The 18,996-nt window shown below is 39.1% G+C and overlaps 1 protein-coding gene across 1 annotated transcript in view; it reads left to right on the plus strand.

The window, feature by feature from the left end:
• Positions 1-18,996, plus strand: part of MACROD2 (mono-ADP ribosylhydrolase 2) — a 1,879,699-nt gene that overhangs the window by 1,852,227 nt on the left and 8,476 nt on the right. The window contains exon 17 of the mRNA XM_045574651.1: positions 17,120-17,191. Coding sequence (XP_045430607.1) covers positions 17,120-17,191 — 72 coding nt within the window. The remainder of the gene's footprint in view (positions 1-17,119; positions 17,192-18,996) is intronic.

Consider the following 18,996-nt stretch of genomic DNA (forward strand, 5'->3'; position numbering starts at 1 on the left):
CAAAAAAAAAAAAAAAAAAAAAGGGGCAGCCAAAAAGGTGGCTAGCAATTTCTCAGTTAGAAAAGTTCTGGAACAAGCAAGATATTCATGACAATGGGAAATACCAGAGTGTCCAGAGATATCAGCAATCAAGATAAAAGCTAAATTCAGAAGTCTATCAAGCTGTGAAGCAACAGGTGAGATGCTCAGCACACAGGAGCCAGAGGGTCCTTAGCAACCCAGTGATGTCAGCCTGAGGCCAGTGCTATAGCATGAATCTAGAGGTCTGCTGTGACATCACCACAGACCCAACCACAATTGATGGACCACCATCTTTACTCCTGGGGACCACCAGACCTCTGGGGTCCAAGGAAGCCATGAAACCTTATGTGGCTTTATTTTTAGAATATTTTCCCTGGATTCCAAAACATCACATCATATACTTCTAACCCCAGTGGTAGGAGTTCCAGAGTGGCATTAACCTGGTTTTCCAGATTAAAGAGGCCATGGAGTAAGCCTGTCTTCAAAAGGGGAATCAAATTACTAAACTTTGACTCTAAAATACTCCATGGAAAAGGACTGTGGTCTGTGTTACAGGGCCCTGCATAAGCTATGGGAGGGGAGAACCTTGGCTGCCACCATGTCTACTGAACCTGCTGCCGCTGACCACAGAGAAGTCCCAGGCACTGGAGGAGGACTTTCTCTCTTCAATGTGAATCAGTTTGTGCTATGCTGCCCTCACCCAAGCCATTTTAGGGATATGGAAGACATTCAAGTCCCTTGCTTTCAAATGGATTAAGATTGACCACACAGACCTGTGAAAAAAGATCCTGGACCACTTTTGAAATTCCAGTCCCATATCAGCTGCCTTCTTAGCACTCTGTCACCCCTGTCACTGGCATTGGGTGATGCAGTGGGAATAGACCAGGAGGGAAGTTAGAACTTTTAGCCCCAACCTCATTGCTGGGTGGCCTGGGACAGCCACACCACATCTCTGTGGCTCAGTGAAGAGATTTGGTTGGACTGGAATATGGTCAGGGATCTTTTATTTCTTGAGAAAAGCAGTCTTATTCAGACAATAAAAGGCAACAATGATCTACAAACTAAAAGGGGAAGAAAGCCCATAGACAGAGAGGTTTGGCAAATGTAACATTAACTTCTCACAGGTAACCTAGAATTCTTTTTGGTAAAAGGCTTCTGGTTGAGTTGACTAGTAGTTTTAGTTACATGCTTAGTGAAAGTGGCCTAGTCAGTTTTACGTGTGTGTGCATGTGTGTGTGTGTGTGTGTGTGTGTGTGTGGTATTTGCTCTGGTAGTAATAAGCTCGGCTGAATGTGTACAAATGGTTAACTCCAAAGAAGTTCAAAGATTAATTTCCTGGTATCTGTAATATGGTTCTGTGAAGAAAAGCTGGGTGGAAATAAGCTTTCATCTAATACCAGGAGTGTTTGAAAACTTCTTCTAGTAGGAAAAATTCTATCACTTTTCGTTGAAGCTGAAAGAATTGGTGCTGAGGGGCCAAAACCAGAAAGGGAATAGCTTAGCAGTACTGCACACACTGGCCTCGGGTTCAGGGCCCTCCCACAGCTGACCTCAGGAGCATCTGTAAATCTGCTCCTTATTTCTTGGATGCAGCTTTCTTCCTGGTATAGATTGCTAGCACTTTTGTCAGGGATAAAGGTGATGCGCTAGATTTGATGAAATGTTCAAAATCAATTGTGCTTTTAAGGAAAATGTAGCATATAAAGAGGGACAATCTAGTGGAAATAACTAAGGAATCTATTATTAAGAATGTATAGGATTAAATTATTCTTTAAGAACTATAGACATAATTATGCAGGATTTCAACCCAAGCAGTCAAAAGTGCTTTATTTCAGGAACCTTAAGTGTATGATCAAGTTACTAAGAATCCAGCTTTGGCTATTTCTGGCAGTAAGTTTCTTCCTTATGAGAGATTCCACATAAAGAACCATTGAAAAGCCCAAAGCTGCCCCACTGAGGCTCCTTACATAGTTAAAGCCCTATTAGAGTGAAAGAATCAAGAGGCTCCTCTGGAAAAAAAACATAGATAACTCTGTTCACTGGGACCCTGCTGGGTACAGATGTATCTGGTTGCTGTAGAGAGAAACAAAAGCCACAAAGGGCGTGTGATGGCGAGAGGGGGAGTTTGAGAGACACCCAATTTGTATTGTTCCTGCTGAAAAGACTGTGATTTGAGGCCAGTTCTGGCAGCCCCCAGCTGAGAAGGGTCTCCTTGTGGCCTTCATTCCTGCCAGGCCCTGGAAGGGGTGGGGAATGCTTAATGAGAATTAGATGCTTAATTGGGACCTGGAAAAGGAAAAGAAAAAGGCAAACATATAGAATGTGATCAGAAGGCAGCTCAGTGAAGCCTAACAGGAAAACACCTGGGAAGGCTTCAGTGGTTGTGATCACGTACAGAGGGGCTGGGCCTTTGTTTTAGATTTCGGGGGGTTGGGGGGCAGTACAACCAGCAAAGCAGGGTGGAAGAGGACAAGGGTCAGGCCCAATGTAGTCAGGTTGAAGATGCTAAACTGAGTCCTCCACATGTTTTATACACAGAAAATATATTTTACCCAGCCAAATGCTTGGCATGAGTTCAATCTATCCAGAACAATTGAAATTGACTCAGTGATTCGGCTTCAGCTTACATGCCATCTTGTCCTCCAAAATTTTTCTTCACCCCTTTTAGGAAAAGTGAATCACTCTCTCCTTTGTGCTTCCATAATTCCTGGTTTATGCCACAGCTCTTGTCACTTGGCTTGTGTGTAGTTAGTGCATGTTCTCTCTTTCTCATGCTGTCTCTTACACACACACACACACTAGCTTGTGCACTCCATGAAGGCAGCATTTGCTTCATTCATTTTGTACCCAATCCCATGAAATACTGATGGATATTTTGGGGGGCTTTTCTTCTTAAATATTGAGTTTCTATAGAGTAGTTATTCTGACAATAGCTAATGATGAATTTCCAAATCATTCTCAGAGTGACTATATTGAGGCACAGTATCTGGTTAAACATAAAAGAAGAATTTATATATATTTGGATTCATGTCCACCCCCAGCTACGCCCACTGTCTTTCATCTTTTCCTAAGGACAGCTTCTGATTTTGATTAGGATAAAATATTTTCAATTAACACATGAAGAGGTGAGTTGCCATGGAAAGGGTGTTTCAAAGAAACATGAGAATTTTCCACCAGTATGACCCTGTCAGTTTAATTATCCATTATTTGTCTTTGGAGAGGAAGATATGGGCATGTGTGTACAGTGTTTTTCAAAGTGATGAAGAGAGGTAGAGGGTCAAGTAGCTACTTTAACATTGGGGGTCTTTTGGGGGGGAAATAGGCTAGGTAAGGGACAGTTTACAAATATATCTTTGTCCCAAAGTATTAACTAAATATAAATCAACTGTATCAGTCTGCTTGGCATAACAAAAATATAGTCGAGAGGGTGGTTTAAACAATGGAAATCTTACACTTCCAGACTGGGAAGTCTAAGATTAAGATTAAGGGGCTGGCTTGTCTCTATTGGGGGAGCGCCTCCTTGCCTATAGATGACCTCCCTCACTGTACGCGCACACGGCAGGAGAGAAATCTCTCTCCTCTTCTTATAAGGCTACAGCCCTATCAGAGCAGAGCCTCACCATTATGATCTCATTTAACCTTAATCACCTCCATAAAAACCCTATCATTATGTGACATAAATGCAATTACATGGGGCTCCAACATATGGATGTGGGGGGGGGGGGTCTATAACATGAAGTCTGATCAGAATGATTGTTGATCACTCTTCCTGAAACCAGCTGCTGGCAAAGGGCAGGTGTGTGAAGGGTCCACAAGGAATACCCGGTTACACAAACCAAAGGAGTCTAGGCACCTGGTCTTGGGTTTCATATGGTGGGGTTGAAGTCGGGTTCCAAACCTCACCCTCCTTCAAACACAACACTATGAAAGTAGATAATAAGTAAAACAACCAAACGAAGAACATCAACAAAGACCAGTAATCAGACAAAAGAACAGGCTCATACCAGCAAAAGGAAAGACATTTCCAAAAATGTAAGAAGGCAGGAGCTGGGGTATTGCCCCAACTCACCCCTAACTCCACCAGGCTTAGAAATAATCCCGAGTAAGATCTTATTAGCTACCATTACCCCCCCCCCCCAACAGAAAGGAGCAGCCAGGGGGATTTTCACAGGCACATGAACACCTTTTATTTCACCTTTCCCCAAAGAGGCAGGAAAACTTTCTGTAATTCTCCTTTTTACTGTCTCCTGCTGAGAGGAAAATGGGAGAGGGAAAGCAGGCCAGTAACAAATGTCTAGAACTAATTACCTCTAGTGAAACAAACAAACAAACAAAATCACAAGTATTTCAGCAAATAGAAAATAAATAAGGCAAGATCTTTGTAGTGAGCAAGAAGCAGGCAAGAAGGCACTCAAAAGGCTCAGGTGGAGCCCCCTAAAGGGAGATTAAAAATGGCGGCACGGACACGCTCCCAAGAACAAACTGGAATTACATACAACTAAAATGCAGAACAACTTCCTGAATAATCAACAGAAGATTCACTGGAGAGAACCCTGGTCACTGAGGACCGAAAGTGGAGACCGAATAGAGACTTGAACAACCTAATTTTGTTTTGAAATACAATTAAAATACCTAGGCAGTGCCCTCAGCTGGTCCCAGATCTGTCTCCTGCTTCAATGGTGTTTGGATGGAACAGACCAAGGGATGCCCCTTCTACCAGCCTCCGGCCACTCTCCTGCATCTTATCCAGTCTTCACCTTCAGAATCACTTTTGTGACCAACCAACACTCCTTTTATTTGTTTTCTACCTTAACTCCTTATAGCCTAATAGTCATGAGCTCCCAAATTGCTCAGAATTATTCCACTGAGGTGGAGGCTACAGCCAACTGCCTGGCAAACTTGCATCTGCGGGGCCCCTACACCTACCTCTCTCTGGGGCTTCTATTTTCTCTGTGACGATGTGACTCTGGAGGGTGAGGGCCGCTTTCTTCCACAAGTTGGAGGAGAAGCACGAGGGCGCTGAGCGTCTCTTAAAGTTGCAAAACAAGTGCGGTGGCCACAATCTCTTCCAGTTCATGCTGAAGCCTCCCCCAGGTGAGTGGGGTGACACCCAGGAAGCCATGGAAGCCGCCCTGGCCCTGGAGGGGAATCTGGACCAGACCTTTTTGGACCTGCAGGCCCTGGGTTCCACCCGCGCAGACCCTCAGCTCTGTGACTTCCTGAGAACTACTTCCTGGGTGAGGAGGTGAAACTCATCAGAAAATAGGCGACACCTGACTCATTAAGAAGATGGGTGGCACCTGACTCACCTCTGCTGGTGGGGCTGGGAGAGTATTTCTTAAAAAGGCTCACCCGCAAGCAGGACTACCGTAGGAGCCTTTGGAGCCCAGAGGCCCTTGGAGGTCCCTTTAAATCACCCTCATGTCTGCCTTTTAACTGAGCTCTCCCTGAAACTACAAGCCATTCTTTTAGGCTCCTGAAGCCCTCTTCCATGCTTTGGACCAAATGAAACAATAAAGTTTTTTTGCAGAAAAATTAAAAAAAAAATACCTAAATGAGAAGGGGAAAGTTCGTGAGCAGTGAAAAGGGATTACAGAGTTAAGGCCAAAAATAAATAAATAAATAAATAAATAAATAAATAAATAAATAAAATAAAATTAAAAAGAAGGAAGAGGAGGAGGAGGAGAAGGAGCCCTGTAGAATCTATTTAGGATCTGCAGAGGGTTTATTATCATCTTCTGTTTGGGGAGGCTGAGAAACAGAAAAGAGAATAGGGAGCCTCCCTGACTGACTCTTGCCTTTACAACAAAAGTTTTAAGTCTCATGATGAATTGGAAAAACTATCCAAACACAAAGAACAGCCTCCCACTGTGAAAGGCAACAGTGCAGACAAATTGGTGTGAACCTGGGCTGGGCATGGGACACATGGTGAGAAACTCAGCACAACTAATGTAGTAAGTGCTCTGGCCGCTTACTCCTCCCAGAGAGAACTCTCAAAAGAAAATGCTTCTAGAGAACTCCTAGAGGACCAATAGGTCACACCTCCTGTAAGGAGTCTGCTAATGTGTGCCATACACCTCACTCTGCAAACACATGGAAGCCATAACTGAGAGAGAAAGAGAGAGATAGTGAGTGAGTGAGTGAGTGAGAAAGAGAGAGAGAGAGAGAGAGAAGAAAATGTGCAAGCCAGCAAAAGACAGGTGGGGGGTTTATTTTGAAAGAAAGTATGATCTGAGAAAAATCTTTTGTCTGCTAGTGTGGGTCAGTGGTTGAGTATAGATTCATGAAGCCAAGAAGTCACTGGTTAGATACTGGTCAGGGCATATGCCTGGGTTCTGGGCTTGATTCCCAGTAAGGGGTGTGCAAGAGGCAACCAATCAAAGATTCTCTCTCATCATTGATGTTTATATCTCTCACTCCCCTTCCATTTCTCTCTGAAATCAATAAAAATGATATAAAAGAGTATACAAATATTTAAATTCTCTAGGGTTACTATAAAAAACTTCTAAAGAATATTAAAGAGTTTAAAAATAAGGAAACTGGAATATAAGAACCCAGGAAATAAATTTTTAATCCATAGATAAATAAATTAAGAACAGTAAAGACTAAATTACTGAAAAAGGGGGAGGGGTCTTGAGATTATCACAGAGAAAGAGAACACAGAAAGTCTAGAACAATTACAGAAAAATATTGTATATAGAAGAGAAAAACAAATTATCCTTTGTGGGGAAAATTGGCGTCCCTGAAATTTAAAAGTCTCTAAAATTTAGAAGTCCACATATAAGAGGGAAATTCCCTAAGGGACAACTGAATTGTTTCAAAAACCAGTAGCTGTCTCACTCTGAAAAGATGTCAAATAGAAATAAGTTAATAAAATTGGATTAAAAATTTTTATGGCTATCTTGGCATTTGAAAGTCACTTTAAAAAATATGTAAAACTTTTAGAAGACAGAATAGTTAATTTTATTTAGTGTGTCTTTTTTTAAATATATTTTATTGATTTTTTACAGAGAGGAAGGGAGAGAGATAGAGAGCTAGAAACGTCGATGAGAGAGAAACATCGACCAGTTGCCTCTTGCACACCCCCTACCGGGATGTGCCCGCAACCAATGTACATGCCCTTGACCGGAATCGAACCTGGGACCTTTCAGTCCACAAACCGACTCTCTACCACTGAGCCAAACCGGCTTCGGCTATTTAGTGTGTCTTAAAGAAAATCAAGACAATGACAATTTAGGGGAAAATATTTGTAATATATTGGACAGAGAGAGTTAATATCCTTAATTTATGAAGAGAATATAAAAGTCAATAACGAAAAAAAAAAATGAACAACCAAATAGGGAAATTGGAAAAATACCAAAACAATTGAAAAAAAAGGGGGGGTGGATAAAAAGAGGGAGTGAGGGGCAGAGGAGGAATGGAAAGATGAAGAATAGGAGAAGAGAGGGAGAATCTGGACAATTACATTCCAAGAAGTAACTAAAAATGAAAATGCCTTTGAAATGCAGACAGTGTTAGAAGCATGTGGCTTAATTTAAGTGGTATGGTTAATGAATTTAGGCATTAGCTTTTGATAAACAAAATCCACTCTTTGACCCTCTTAATTAAAACCTCCCATTTCCAACCAAAAACTTAAAGACTAAAAGAAATTTGGTTGTTGGTTTTTTTATGGAAGACTTTGAACCAACTTACCTTTAGCAAATTGCAATGAACAAGGCTTGTTCCAAAGCCAGAAAGACATAAATATGTCGCATTTTATTTTTGACGAGAGGCCCAATGCACAAAAATTCATGCACTGGGGAGGGAGGGGTTCCCTCAGCCCAGCCTTCCCCCTCTCACAGTCCAGGAAGGAGCCCTCAGGGGATATCCTACTGACAACTTAGGCAAGCTCCCCATGGAAGGCAACTGGATGATCAGGGGAAGACACTGCCCCCATCACCCCACTGCTGCTGCCACTGCCAGCCGCTGCAGCTGCCAGCCCTCAATCCTAGCAGCCACCAAGATATTTTTATCAACATGAACTCCAGTCCCTTTACCACAAAAAAATAAAATAAAATAAAATAAAAATGACAACTTTCTTTAGGCATTTTCAAGATGTCTCTTTCATAGGATATGACATTTCTTTCTTTCTTTCTTTCTTTCTTTCTTTCTTTCTTTCTTTCTTTCTTTCTTTCTTTTTTTTTAATCTTCACCTGAGGATATTTTCCCATTGATTTTTAGAGAACTAGGAAGAGAGAGGAAAAGAAAGAAACATCAATGTGAGAAGGTTACATCAATCAGTTGCTTCCTGCATGAGTCCTGACTTGGGCCTTGGCCAGGGAGGAGCCTGCAACCTAGATATAGGCCCTTGACCAGAATCGAACCTGGACCCTGCTGTTGGCAAGCTAAGGCTCTATCCACTGAGCCAAACTGGCTAGGGCAGGATATGACATTTCTTAGCCCCTTCAGCAGCAGACTTCCATTTTTTCCTCCAGGAGTGATGTGGAAAAACCCTAGATCACCTTCTTGGATTCTTTTTTTTTTTTTTTTTTTTTTTTTTTAATATATATTTTATTGATTTTTTTACAGAGAGGAAAAGAGAGAGGGATAGAGAGCTAGAAACATCGCTGAGAGAGAAACATCCATCAGCTGCTTCCTGCACACTCCCCAATGGGGATGTGCCCACAACCAAGGTACACACCCTTGATCGGAATCGAACCTTGGACCTCTCAGTCCGCAGGCTGATGCTCTATCCACTGAGCCAAACCAGTTTCGGCCACCTTCTTGGATTCTTATTACCCAACCGAGAGGTATACCACAGGCTTAGTCAATGAATGGTCAGAAAAGGTGTTTCCTGTGCAGCTCACATGCGGGAGGCGGAACTTCTGGATGGCTGTGGCTCTCTCCAGGCCTAGCAGCCACAGTGGCTTCCAGGCCATCACTCTCCTAGCAGCCTCCAGGGCTGCCAGGCCCTCTCTCCCTGGCAGCTAAGGCAGCTTTGTCAGGAAGGACGTCAAGAAGGTCCTCCGGAAGACATCTGGTCTAATGAGCATACTACCCTTTTATTAGTATAGATACTTATTTTAAATGACAACAGTGCTTTCTCCTCTGAAATTTAATCCAACTAAGCCAGACTTCTACTTCATTCAATTCTTTTTATTGAGCTTCATACATAGCAGGGACTCAACATATATATGCTGGTAGTTTGAATGAATGAATGATACCAGAGAGGAAAGAAATGTAATAAATTATTGAATGATACAACAAGGTGATTCAGCTAAGTTTGTGTCTGTAAGGGTCAGTGATGAAAAAAATATTTAGTAGTCATTAAACTTGTTTCTCTCAGCCAATAAATATTAATCAAGAGTCATTGTAGTCAGTTATTAATTCTTTTGATCCTCAAGTGTTATGAGGGATATATCATTACTTCCATCCATAAGTGAAAAAACTGAGAGTCTGGATGGGAGCAGGACTTGTCCGCAATCACACAAACAGAAATCCAGAGCTTGGATTTGAAACCAGCTCTAAAGAGTTATAATCCATCCTTTGACACCAGTAGTGACACTTATAAGGAAGATGGCTTGAAATGCGCAGTCCTGAGGATTAGACTCTAGCCTGCTCAATGGGAAACAAGATCACAAAACCAAAACAAAGGCATATTCAATGGAGACAAAAAAATGGATAGTAGCTAGACTTCTGGCATTTGTTGTAAGGAGAGTGGGTGGTAAAGTTTGTTAAAGGCTGCCTTATTTATTTTGCCTCTGTTCATGTTAGATGAATTTTCCCATGAGTAGGTGTCCACCCCTTGCATGCTTATATCTATTTATACATAAGGCTAATATGCTAAATGTCTGATTGCCTGGGTAATAATGTCAGATAGCAACGCCCAACTTCCTCTCCCTAGCAACTAGCCTCCTTGCAATTTCTTCAGCTGAAGAACACGACTGGCTTTATAGCCAGGTGGAAACATTTCACACTATAACCAAATGTCTGTGAAGTGTTTTCATGTGCCTTATCTCATTTAATCCTCACAGAAGTCATGGAGTAGGTAGATAGAAGACTCGATGGAATCATATTTTCTTTTTATTAGCTAGAAAATGGAGACTTAGAAAGCTTAGAAACTTGACCTGACTTAAAAGAAGAAATGATGGACATTGAAAATGACTTCAAGTTTTCTCACTGTGAATAATATAGTCAAACACTGCTGCAGTTAAATATTTTACCCTTTGTTCTCCCTGTGTGATCTACAATAATAATCTGCTTTGTGTTGATATTTACTGCTGTGTTGCTCACAATTACCTAAAAGAGAAATTGGGGTGCTTCACTGGGCTGGAAAAAGTTTAGCTAAATCAGAAAGCAGATCTAATTAAGCAAATTTATTCTATATCTATAAAAGGCTAAGTTGACTCTTGCATCCATGATACATAATTGCACACATGTTTTTTGATCTGTCATTGTCCATCGTTACACTATATTATAGAGAAAGGGCCAATAGCAATATTGAAATATTTCTTCTAATTAATTTCCTTTAAATGTGCATGAATTTGTGCACCAGACCACTAGTATTATCATAAAACCCCTGGCTATGAAACCTGTATGCCACTGAACCAGCTATATAAATAAGTAAGCCCATGCCACTACCAACAATTGGAATTTTCTTTGTGAGATTAAATATATTTAGTTCCTGGCTACTGTAACCACAACAATGAGAAGAGTGACTTTTAAGATAATTTTAAGTAGTGTTGGTGACTTGACTCTAAAGAGGAGATTGTAGGGAAATACCGTATTTCCATTAACAGTCTGTTCTTCCTTGAATTCTACACCTAGAAAGTGAACTTAGCAGTCTAAGGTAAAACAAGGTCTAATAGAGCTCATCTCCTCTATCAGTAGCTTCAAAATAACATAAATCAATGTTTATGCATGTGGAATAATAACCTTTTTCCAATTGAGCTTATAATTTAAATGATTGTGGCAAATGCCATAAACTCTTCACACCAGTTATCTTCCATTTCAGTACCATTATGAAGTCAGCAGAGTTTAGCTTAAGAAACTTCTCACCTGTATACATTAATTTGGTATTTCTTAAAGTTTCATACATGCACCATCTATAATTCTAAAGACAATTTTTGATTATGTAGAAATTAACATTTATCATCATGTGTTATAAATTAGACACAAATCAAGTTCATGATTTATAACTATAATTGCTATGGGACAAAATTAAGAAGCAATATTAAGGTTGAATCCATTAAAAATGTATTAAATGCTTTAGCTCTTGCCCAATAATGCTATATAACAAACCATCTTTAATCTCTGGGGCTTAGAACTATCATCTATACTTTTGTTCATGCATGTGAGGATCAACCACATCATCTCAGCCAGAAAGGAAATCAGGCTGTGAGTTGAGTTCATGTTTTATTGTCCTTAGATCTACTGCTCCTGCAAGCTTATTCTTCCTGGGGTAAAAAACCTCAACTCTACAAATTCATTTCAAGGTTCTGCTTGACTCACTTCTGCTAATATCCCATTGGCCAAAGCAAATTCCATGGCCAACCCAATGCCAAGGGACAGTGGATCCCCATAGGGATAGAAGATAGGAAGAGAACATTTCTGAAAAATAACCTAATTTAACATTAATAATAAAGTTGTAACATAGATATGACAAAACTTTTGAAGATGGTTCAAGAGTGCTTGCTTTAAGTAAATACCACTTTAATTTATTAATGTTGAACCCAGATATAGCTGTCATGACACCTACAAAACTCACATTCTGAGAAATAATTGTTTGTTATTCCATTTGTTGAATGGAATGTATTGCCAACACAAATCTTAAACAAAAAAACTTGAAGGTCCCTCTAACATCTCTCAGTGTTTATGTATCTACAAATCTGGTTAACTGCCTTCTTTATGCATCTCAGTATCTTTTCTTTGTGATGAGATATGCTTCATTTATTCCTTTTTATGTAATGCAACTGACCTACAAAGGATTAATATAATCAAGGCTTTGAGGAAGACAGTGCAGTAGGTGAATTACAATTAAAATGGTACTGAATGTCCCAGACTCCTTCTATTTCAGTACCTCTTGTCTGTGTTTCAAGCAGCAGTAATCAAAATTGGGGAAGGGACAGACAAACTGGAATAAATAGGCTGTAGAGGCAATTTTTGTTTTGATCAGATTCTGTTGTCTATGGGAAATAGAATCATTTCTCTGAGACACTCAGTTGCATTGCTCAGCAGGAGAGAAACTGTTAGGGTAATGCCAGTTCCACACATACCAAAGTAATAAATGTCTATCATTTCTCTTTTTCTTTCCCAGAGAGTTAGACAAGGAGTTAGACCATTTTATAGTCATTTTAATAATGAAAAAGCCAAGGCTTTTAAATACTATCAGATTTGGTAAAACTCATTCAAAAAATTAAGTGGCCAACCAGGATATCCTCTTCTGTGACATATCTGTTTGTGTCTTGTTTTTTTCTGTTGTTTCCTGTGTTTTCTGTTATTTCATATATTGATTTTTTTAAATGTATTAGTTCAGAATCCTTTGTAAATGAACTATATGTGGATATATATACTGGCTTATTTTGCATTCTCTTAATGGTGTGTTTTGATAAACTAATGATGCTGATTAACATTTTCCAGATTGCCAGGCTTTCCCTAATGGTCAGTGCTTTCTTTTTCTGTGTAAGAAATGTTTGCCTAATGATGTGAAGACTTTTTTTCTATCTTACCTTTCACAGTTAGTTTTATAACCTATCCATTTTTTAGTATGGTGAAAACTATTTCTTCAGAATAAGTCTGCTGAGAACCAATTTCACTTTTTTCCCTAAAAGTGTTTTTTCTTTAAATTACAATTTGAAAGAAGTTTTTATTAGGTACAAAATTTTATATTGAAGATTTTTTTCTTTTAGCATTTTGAAATGTCATTGCATTGTCTCTGGTTTCCATTATTTCTGTTGAGAAGTCATCCTTAGGTCCTATTGTTACTATTTAGAAATTAATGGATTTTTATTTATGAATAATTTTACATTATTTTTTTTACTTACAGCAATTTTACATAAATTGGCCTAAGTGAGGTTGCTTTGTATTAATTCTGCTTATGGATCATAACTCTTAAAACAGTGATTTGACATCTTCCAGTAATTCAGGGAGAATTATCAGCCATAATTTTTCAACTACACTTTACTCTTTATTTTTCTTTTAAACTAGCTTTTACTAATACCTTCTTTAGCCTATTTTTAATTGCTGCCAAATCTACCTATTAAAATTTTTAGCTTCAATTATTGTATATCTTTTTTAGTTTCAGAATTTACATCTGATTTTTTTAATAGTCTCCAGTAATCCGACCAACTTCTTTGCTTTGAAAATGTTCCCATTTGGCATTTAATTCTTAAATACATTAATCATAAATTTAAAGTTGTGTCTATAGCTGGATCTCTATTATGTCTATCTGTTGTCTTATTCTCTTGGTTTTCAGTGATTCATTCTTATTCTTCTGGAATGCCATGTAATTTTTTAAATGCTGGACACTTTGTGTAAAATATTGTAGTGATAATTTGAGACTCTGAGTTGTTTAATCTTTTCCAAAATAGGATGTATTTTTCTTCTGAAAAGCAGGTGAGACAGAGCAGAGAATATCATAAAATTAGGAACTGAATTGATTAAAAATTGGACTTCAGTTTGGGAGTTTGGGTTGTTTTATGTTTGTTTTTTTGTTTGTTTTTTGTTTGTTTTGTGTTTTTTTCTGTGTGTGTTTTTTTGTTTTGTTTTGTTTTGTTTTTGTGGGGGGCATGGTGTTTTTGTTTTTGTTTTGAAGCTGTTCAGAGACCTTTATTCTGATCCTCATTATTCATTGAGCAACCTACAGAAGACATTTTTTTTTATCGCTGCCCCAAGCAGCAGCAGCTGCATCCAGGCCTGAAATGAAAGGCACAAACAGTGTAAGGCCTTGTAGAGAAAAGCTAACAGGTGAGATCTCTGCTTGGTTAGTTGAAGGTATAAAAGGGAAAGTGCAAAGTATAATATTTCAAAGACTCTGTTCTTCTAAGCTGAGGCCAGCAAGAGAGGAGCTAACTAATGGACACAAAACTGCCCAACACAGCAATCTGATGGACTGCACTTTTTTTAAAGAGCTGGTTTATTGCAAGTTCATCCATGTCCCCAGAGCTCACCCATCAGGAGACTCCACAGAAAATTAGAGGTACTTATCAGAGCATCTTTTCCTTGGCAAGTTTTGTCTCTCCCTCCTATTTTTACCCCTCCAAACTTTTAAGACTTCTAGAGGCTCTGTTCAACTTGGCACATGTAGAATGTCAGCTCCCTATGTTGCACCTCTGAACTTTGTGATGTATTGATGGCTCTTGGGTGCCTTAAAATAAGGGCTTATATAATACTAGAGGCCCGGTGCATGAAATTCGTGCATAAAAGGGTGTGTGTCCTGCAGCCCAGCCTGCACCCTCTCTAATCTGGGACCCCTTGAGGGATGTCCCACTGCCCAATTAGTCGGGCAGTTGGACATCCCTCTCACAATCCAGGACTACTGGCTCCCAACTGCTCGCCTGCCTTCATGATTGCTCCTAACCACTTCTGCCTGCCAGCCTGATCATCCCCTAATCTCTCCCATGCCAGCCTGATTGATGCCTAACTGCTCCCCTGCCAGCCTGTTTACCCACAACTTCCCTCCTCTGCTGGCCTTGTCACCCCTAACTGCCCTCCCCTGCAGGGTTGATCACCCCCAACTGCCTTCTCTTGTTGGCCTGGTCCCTCTCAACTGTCCTCCCTTGCAGGCCTGGTCCCTCCCAACTGCCCTCCTCTGCTGGCCATCTTGTGTCCACATGGGGGCAGGATATTTGACCACATGGGGGCAGCCATCTTGTGTGTTTGAGTGATGGTCAATCTGCATATTACTCTTTTATTAGATAGAATTTTCCTTGTTTCTAGCTGTTCTTGGTATAAGGGTTAGGCTACATCATAGTATTCTACCTTAGGCAGAAATTCCTTCCTTAATGTGATTTCAGTTTGCATTTCCTTCTTTATTAGCAAAGTGAATCATCTTTTCACATGACTATATGCCATTTAAAAAAATTTAATGAACTGTTGTACTATTTTCTATCATATTCTTTATCTTTTTTATCTCTATTTTATTTTATTTTTTTATTATTTTTTAAGGGCATCACTATTTTTTTTTATTGATTTTTTTACAAGAGAGATAGAGAGTTAGATTTTTTACAGAGAGGAAGGGAGAGAGATAGAAAGTTAGAAACATCAATGAGAAAGAGTCATTGATCAGCTGCCTCTTGCACACCCCCTGCTGGGGATATGCCCACAACCAAGGTACATGCCCTTGACCGGAATCGAACCTGGGACCCTTCAGTCCCCAAGCCGACACTCTATCCATTGAGCCAAACCAATTTCGGCTTCATCTCTATTTTAGAGCCCTTTATATTTTAAAGATGTCAATGATAAAGGGTATAAATATTTTCAATTTATAACCTTTCTTTTTTTTAAACATTGCTTATGGTATTTTTTCTACCCACAATTTATTATATTTATATAAAGTAAAATAGTTCCATTTTGGGGTTATTACTTCTGTGTTTTCAAACATAATTAGCAAATATTTTTCTCTTCCCAGGCTTAGGGAAATCCACCATCCCCCCCCCCCCCCCCCGATTATGTCTTTAAAGAATGTGTTGATAAAAAATTGAAAAATGGTCCATTTTCTAGAATTGATAAAGTGAGAAAGGATATAATACAGTGTTAAGTCCAGTTGGAAGTCGTATGTTTTGTTTTTTCTTCCTCAGCCCCAGAACTAATGAAAAGAACTCATGGACACAGTTACTTTCATGTTGTCCTTGAAGGGCTTGGAAGCCTATTGAGTCTTTTCATTTCTTCCTGTGTTATCCTCCTTCTGACTTCTCTAAGATCATCAGGGTTATATCTATATTGACGTCTCCAAAATACATGCATGTCTAATTCATCATTCTCTTCCTCATCACTGGATGCAAAAGCTTTTTTGGCATTTCCACATAAACCTAGCACTTCAGACTTCAAATCTAAAATGGCTTTCTTTACCTTCCTCAAACTTGCTTCTTTTATATGTCTTCCAAAACTACATCCGTCCATCCAGACTCAGAAATGGGTCACCTTTGAGTCATACTTCTCTATTCAGTAAATCATTACAAAAGTGCAAGTTTCATCTTTGAAGGTGTTTTCCTCTGAAGAAATTATAAACTATTTTTTCAACCTTGCTTCATTCTCACCTACAGGCACACAAAGTTTACTGCACTGCAGGCTCAACAAGCACTCATGTAATAAACATGAATTTAATCTTGTTTAAAAAATTACAGAAATAATTAAAACTCTGAAAGTATGGATTTTCCAGCTCACTTCATATGTATTTGTATTTTCAAATGCTCTGGCTCTTCAAGTTGTGAAAACATAATAGATACTTAACTAAAGAAATAAGAGGATATTGACTATCTGGGAAATTTCTCACAATTAAAAAAAATCCCTTATTACTATATTTAAGCACATGATACAGTTCAGTCACAGTGAGTAGATGACAAGCCTTAGAAGCTGCCCAAATAGAGAACAATCACAATAGAAATTAAAGACTGGACTCTTGGCAATCCAAAATGGCAGCCTCTGAGCAGACTCCTAGGGCAGCAACTAAGCCATTCATTTGTGTTTCAATAAGAAACTCGTTGCCAGGGGAATGACTCTTTCTTCGTTCAGCCTAAGGCAAAGTAGGTTTTCTTTTCTCTCTTCAAAGGTTAAGCTACATAAACACACCAATATACAAATTTTCCTAAATTTAAATTGCAGGTTGTTCTGATTAAACCAAGTTTCCCTGCTTTCATGCCGCCAGATTTCTAATTTTAAAAGTCATGTATGTATAGATGTGATTATCTCACAAATTGAAGGATTTACAGGATGGCAGCACTACAGTATTCCAACAGCTCAAACTACTATTTTCTTAATTTAACTTTTTCTATAAAAGAAGGTAAGTCCCAGGAACATTTTTGAATTGAGAGGGCAGTAGAGGGTGACAGAACAATTGGCAGTCAGACACCTCTAATTCCCTGTTAATCAAGGGACTGTCTTCTTTCACTCTTTCCTCAAGGTGAGGACACGCTAAGAGTTCCTGTAAAAAGCAAAGGCTCCTGTGACACAGACAACTCTGCAAGTCCTGATGGTAAGGTCCTAAGCGCTCTGAGCTCAGGCAGTCTACAAATGTGGCACATTTTCTGTGTGTAACCTAGGATTAAGGGAGCTCACTATTCCATGAATTAACATATTTTGTTAGAACAAAATCAAGTTCAAAAACCACTTTCTCCTAGGAACTAATAAAATTGGCAGCCTTCTTTAAACACTGACTCTAAGTTAAAAAAAATAGCATGTGCCTCAGTTGAATCATGAGGCCACACTGGGTAATTCCAAGGCTAGCCTGGATTGCAGGAAGTTGAGCTGGTGAACTTTATAGAAGCATCATTTACTTCTGAAAAAATGCTTGTTCCACTATTATCCCTGTTACCACTCTGGAGGTTTGGCTTGAGCTTGGGCCAAGGTCATTATTGAACTTTTGTCACTTTATCTCACTGCATCACATCCAATGTCTTGGCCAAATATGTACTGTCTTTAAAAGCACCCTAGAAATACATTTACAAAAACCGTTTTTTCATTCACATCTCATTTTGAAAGCATCTGAAATGCAACCATACCCTCAACTCCTGCTGCGGACCCTTTGTAAGCTCATTACTTGCATTAGAAACAACTACTGTTTGAACACACAAGGTTTAATAAATATTTCATTCCACTGCCCCACAGAGCTTAGGAGACACAGAATTGATCAATGTTCAACTATTTATATGCATCTTGCTGTTTGAGTTACTTTCAAATTACTTTGAGTCAATAAATGACCTTGGAAAAAATTAAGCTACTGGATAGAAGTTACTTGGTGGTTTTACGTAGAGTTTCCCATAGTACTGGGTATTCATTCCCTCCTGCTATAGGCCCTTTTTCACAAACTGATTTTTCACTCATGGGCAAACATCATCTGGAAAAATAATGTTTTTAAATACTAGCTCTATCCATTAAAAGCAACCATGTGTTAGTCATGCTCATATGAACAAAACTTGCCCAGCCTGGTTTTGCCTCTGTAGATATAATTCATAACTAATTTTTACAAAGCATGTTCTAAAGAACACCAAGACCAAGACCATGCAATGATCTTTGACTAGAATAGAAATAATTGTGAGAAGTACTAAGTTTTAGTGATTTCTTGGAGACTCACTATGCATATTGCAGGTTCTCACAAGTCTCAGCTGTAAATTAATTTATTAACATGGTTTAGAGTTGCTTTTCCCAAATGCATTCTATCATGGAATGCTTTGTATAGAAACATTTGTTAATATTTTGGAACTAATAACTATTGGTTAGAGGAAGAAACAGAAAAAGGATACTCTACTATATTTTATTATGCCCCCACACTTACAAAAATTTTGTAGGCCAGGATTGAAAGTCCCTGTATTATTCTCTTTCTATAGGTAAAATGTCTGCCTCTGGCCAGTTTACATCTGGGTTTAGAATGAGCTCACATGTCATTAGAAACCCAGGCTTGTGTGAGGTGAGACCAAAGAGATCTACTTTTCAAACCTTCCTCCTTGAGAGAGAGTTGGGTGGGGATGCCACATGATGTCATTCCCTCTTTCATACCTCTTTGGAGAGTGAAAACCAGCATCTGCTGCTATTTTACTTTAGTCAAGCTTTGAAGTTTCAAGAAAAACTTATTTCAGTTGTTGATTTTGTGCAAATACAGGCTACCCAAATGAGAAAACCCAAAGGTTACTTATTCAGAGCGTACCATTATCACTTCTGTTTGGCCAACTCAAAGGCAAGCAGGGAAGCGAGGAACTTTTATAGCTTACAAAAAGGAAGGCTCCATGGTTCTATGTCTCTGGATTTATTTTGTTCATCAGTATATTTTGTTCTTTAGATTCC

This window comes from Pipistrellus kuhlii, unplaced genomic scaffold, assembly GCF_014108245.1.
Source record: "Pipistrellus kuhlii isolate mPipKuh1 unplaced genomic scaffold, mPipKuh1.p scaffold_m20_p_6, whole genome shotgun sequence".
In the NCBI taxonomy this organism is placed as follows: Eukaryota; Metazoa; Chordata; class Mammalia; order Chiroptera; family Vespertilionidae; genus Pipistrellus; species Pipistrellus kuhlii.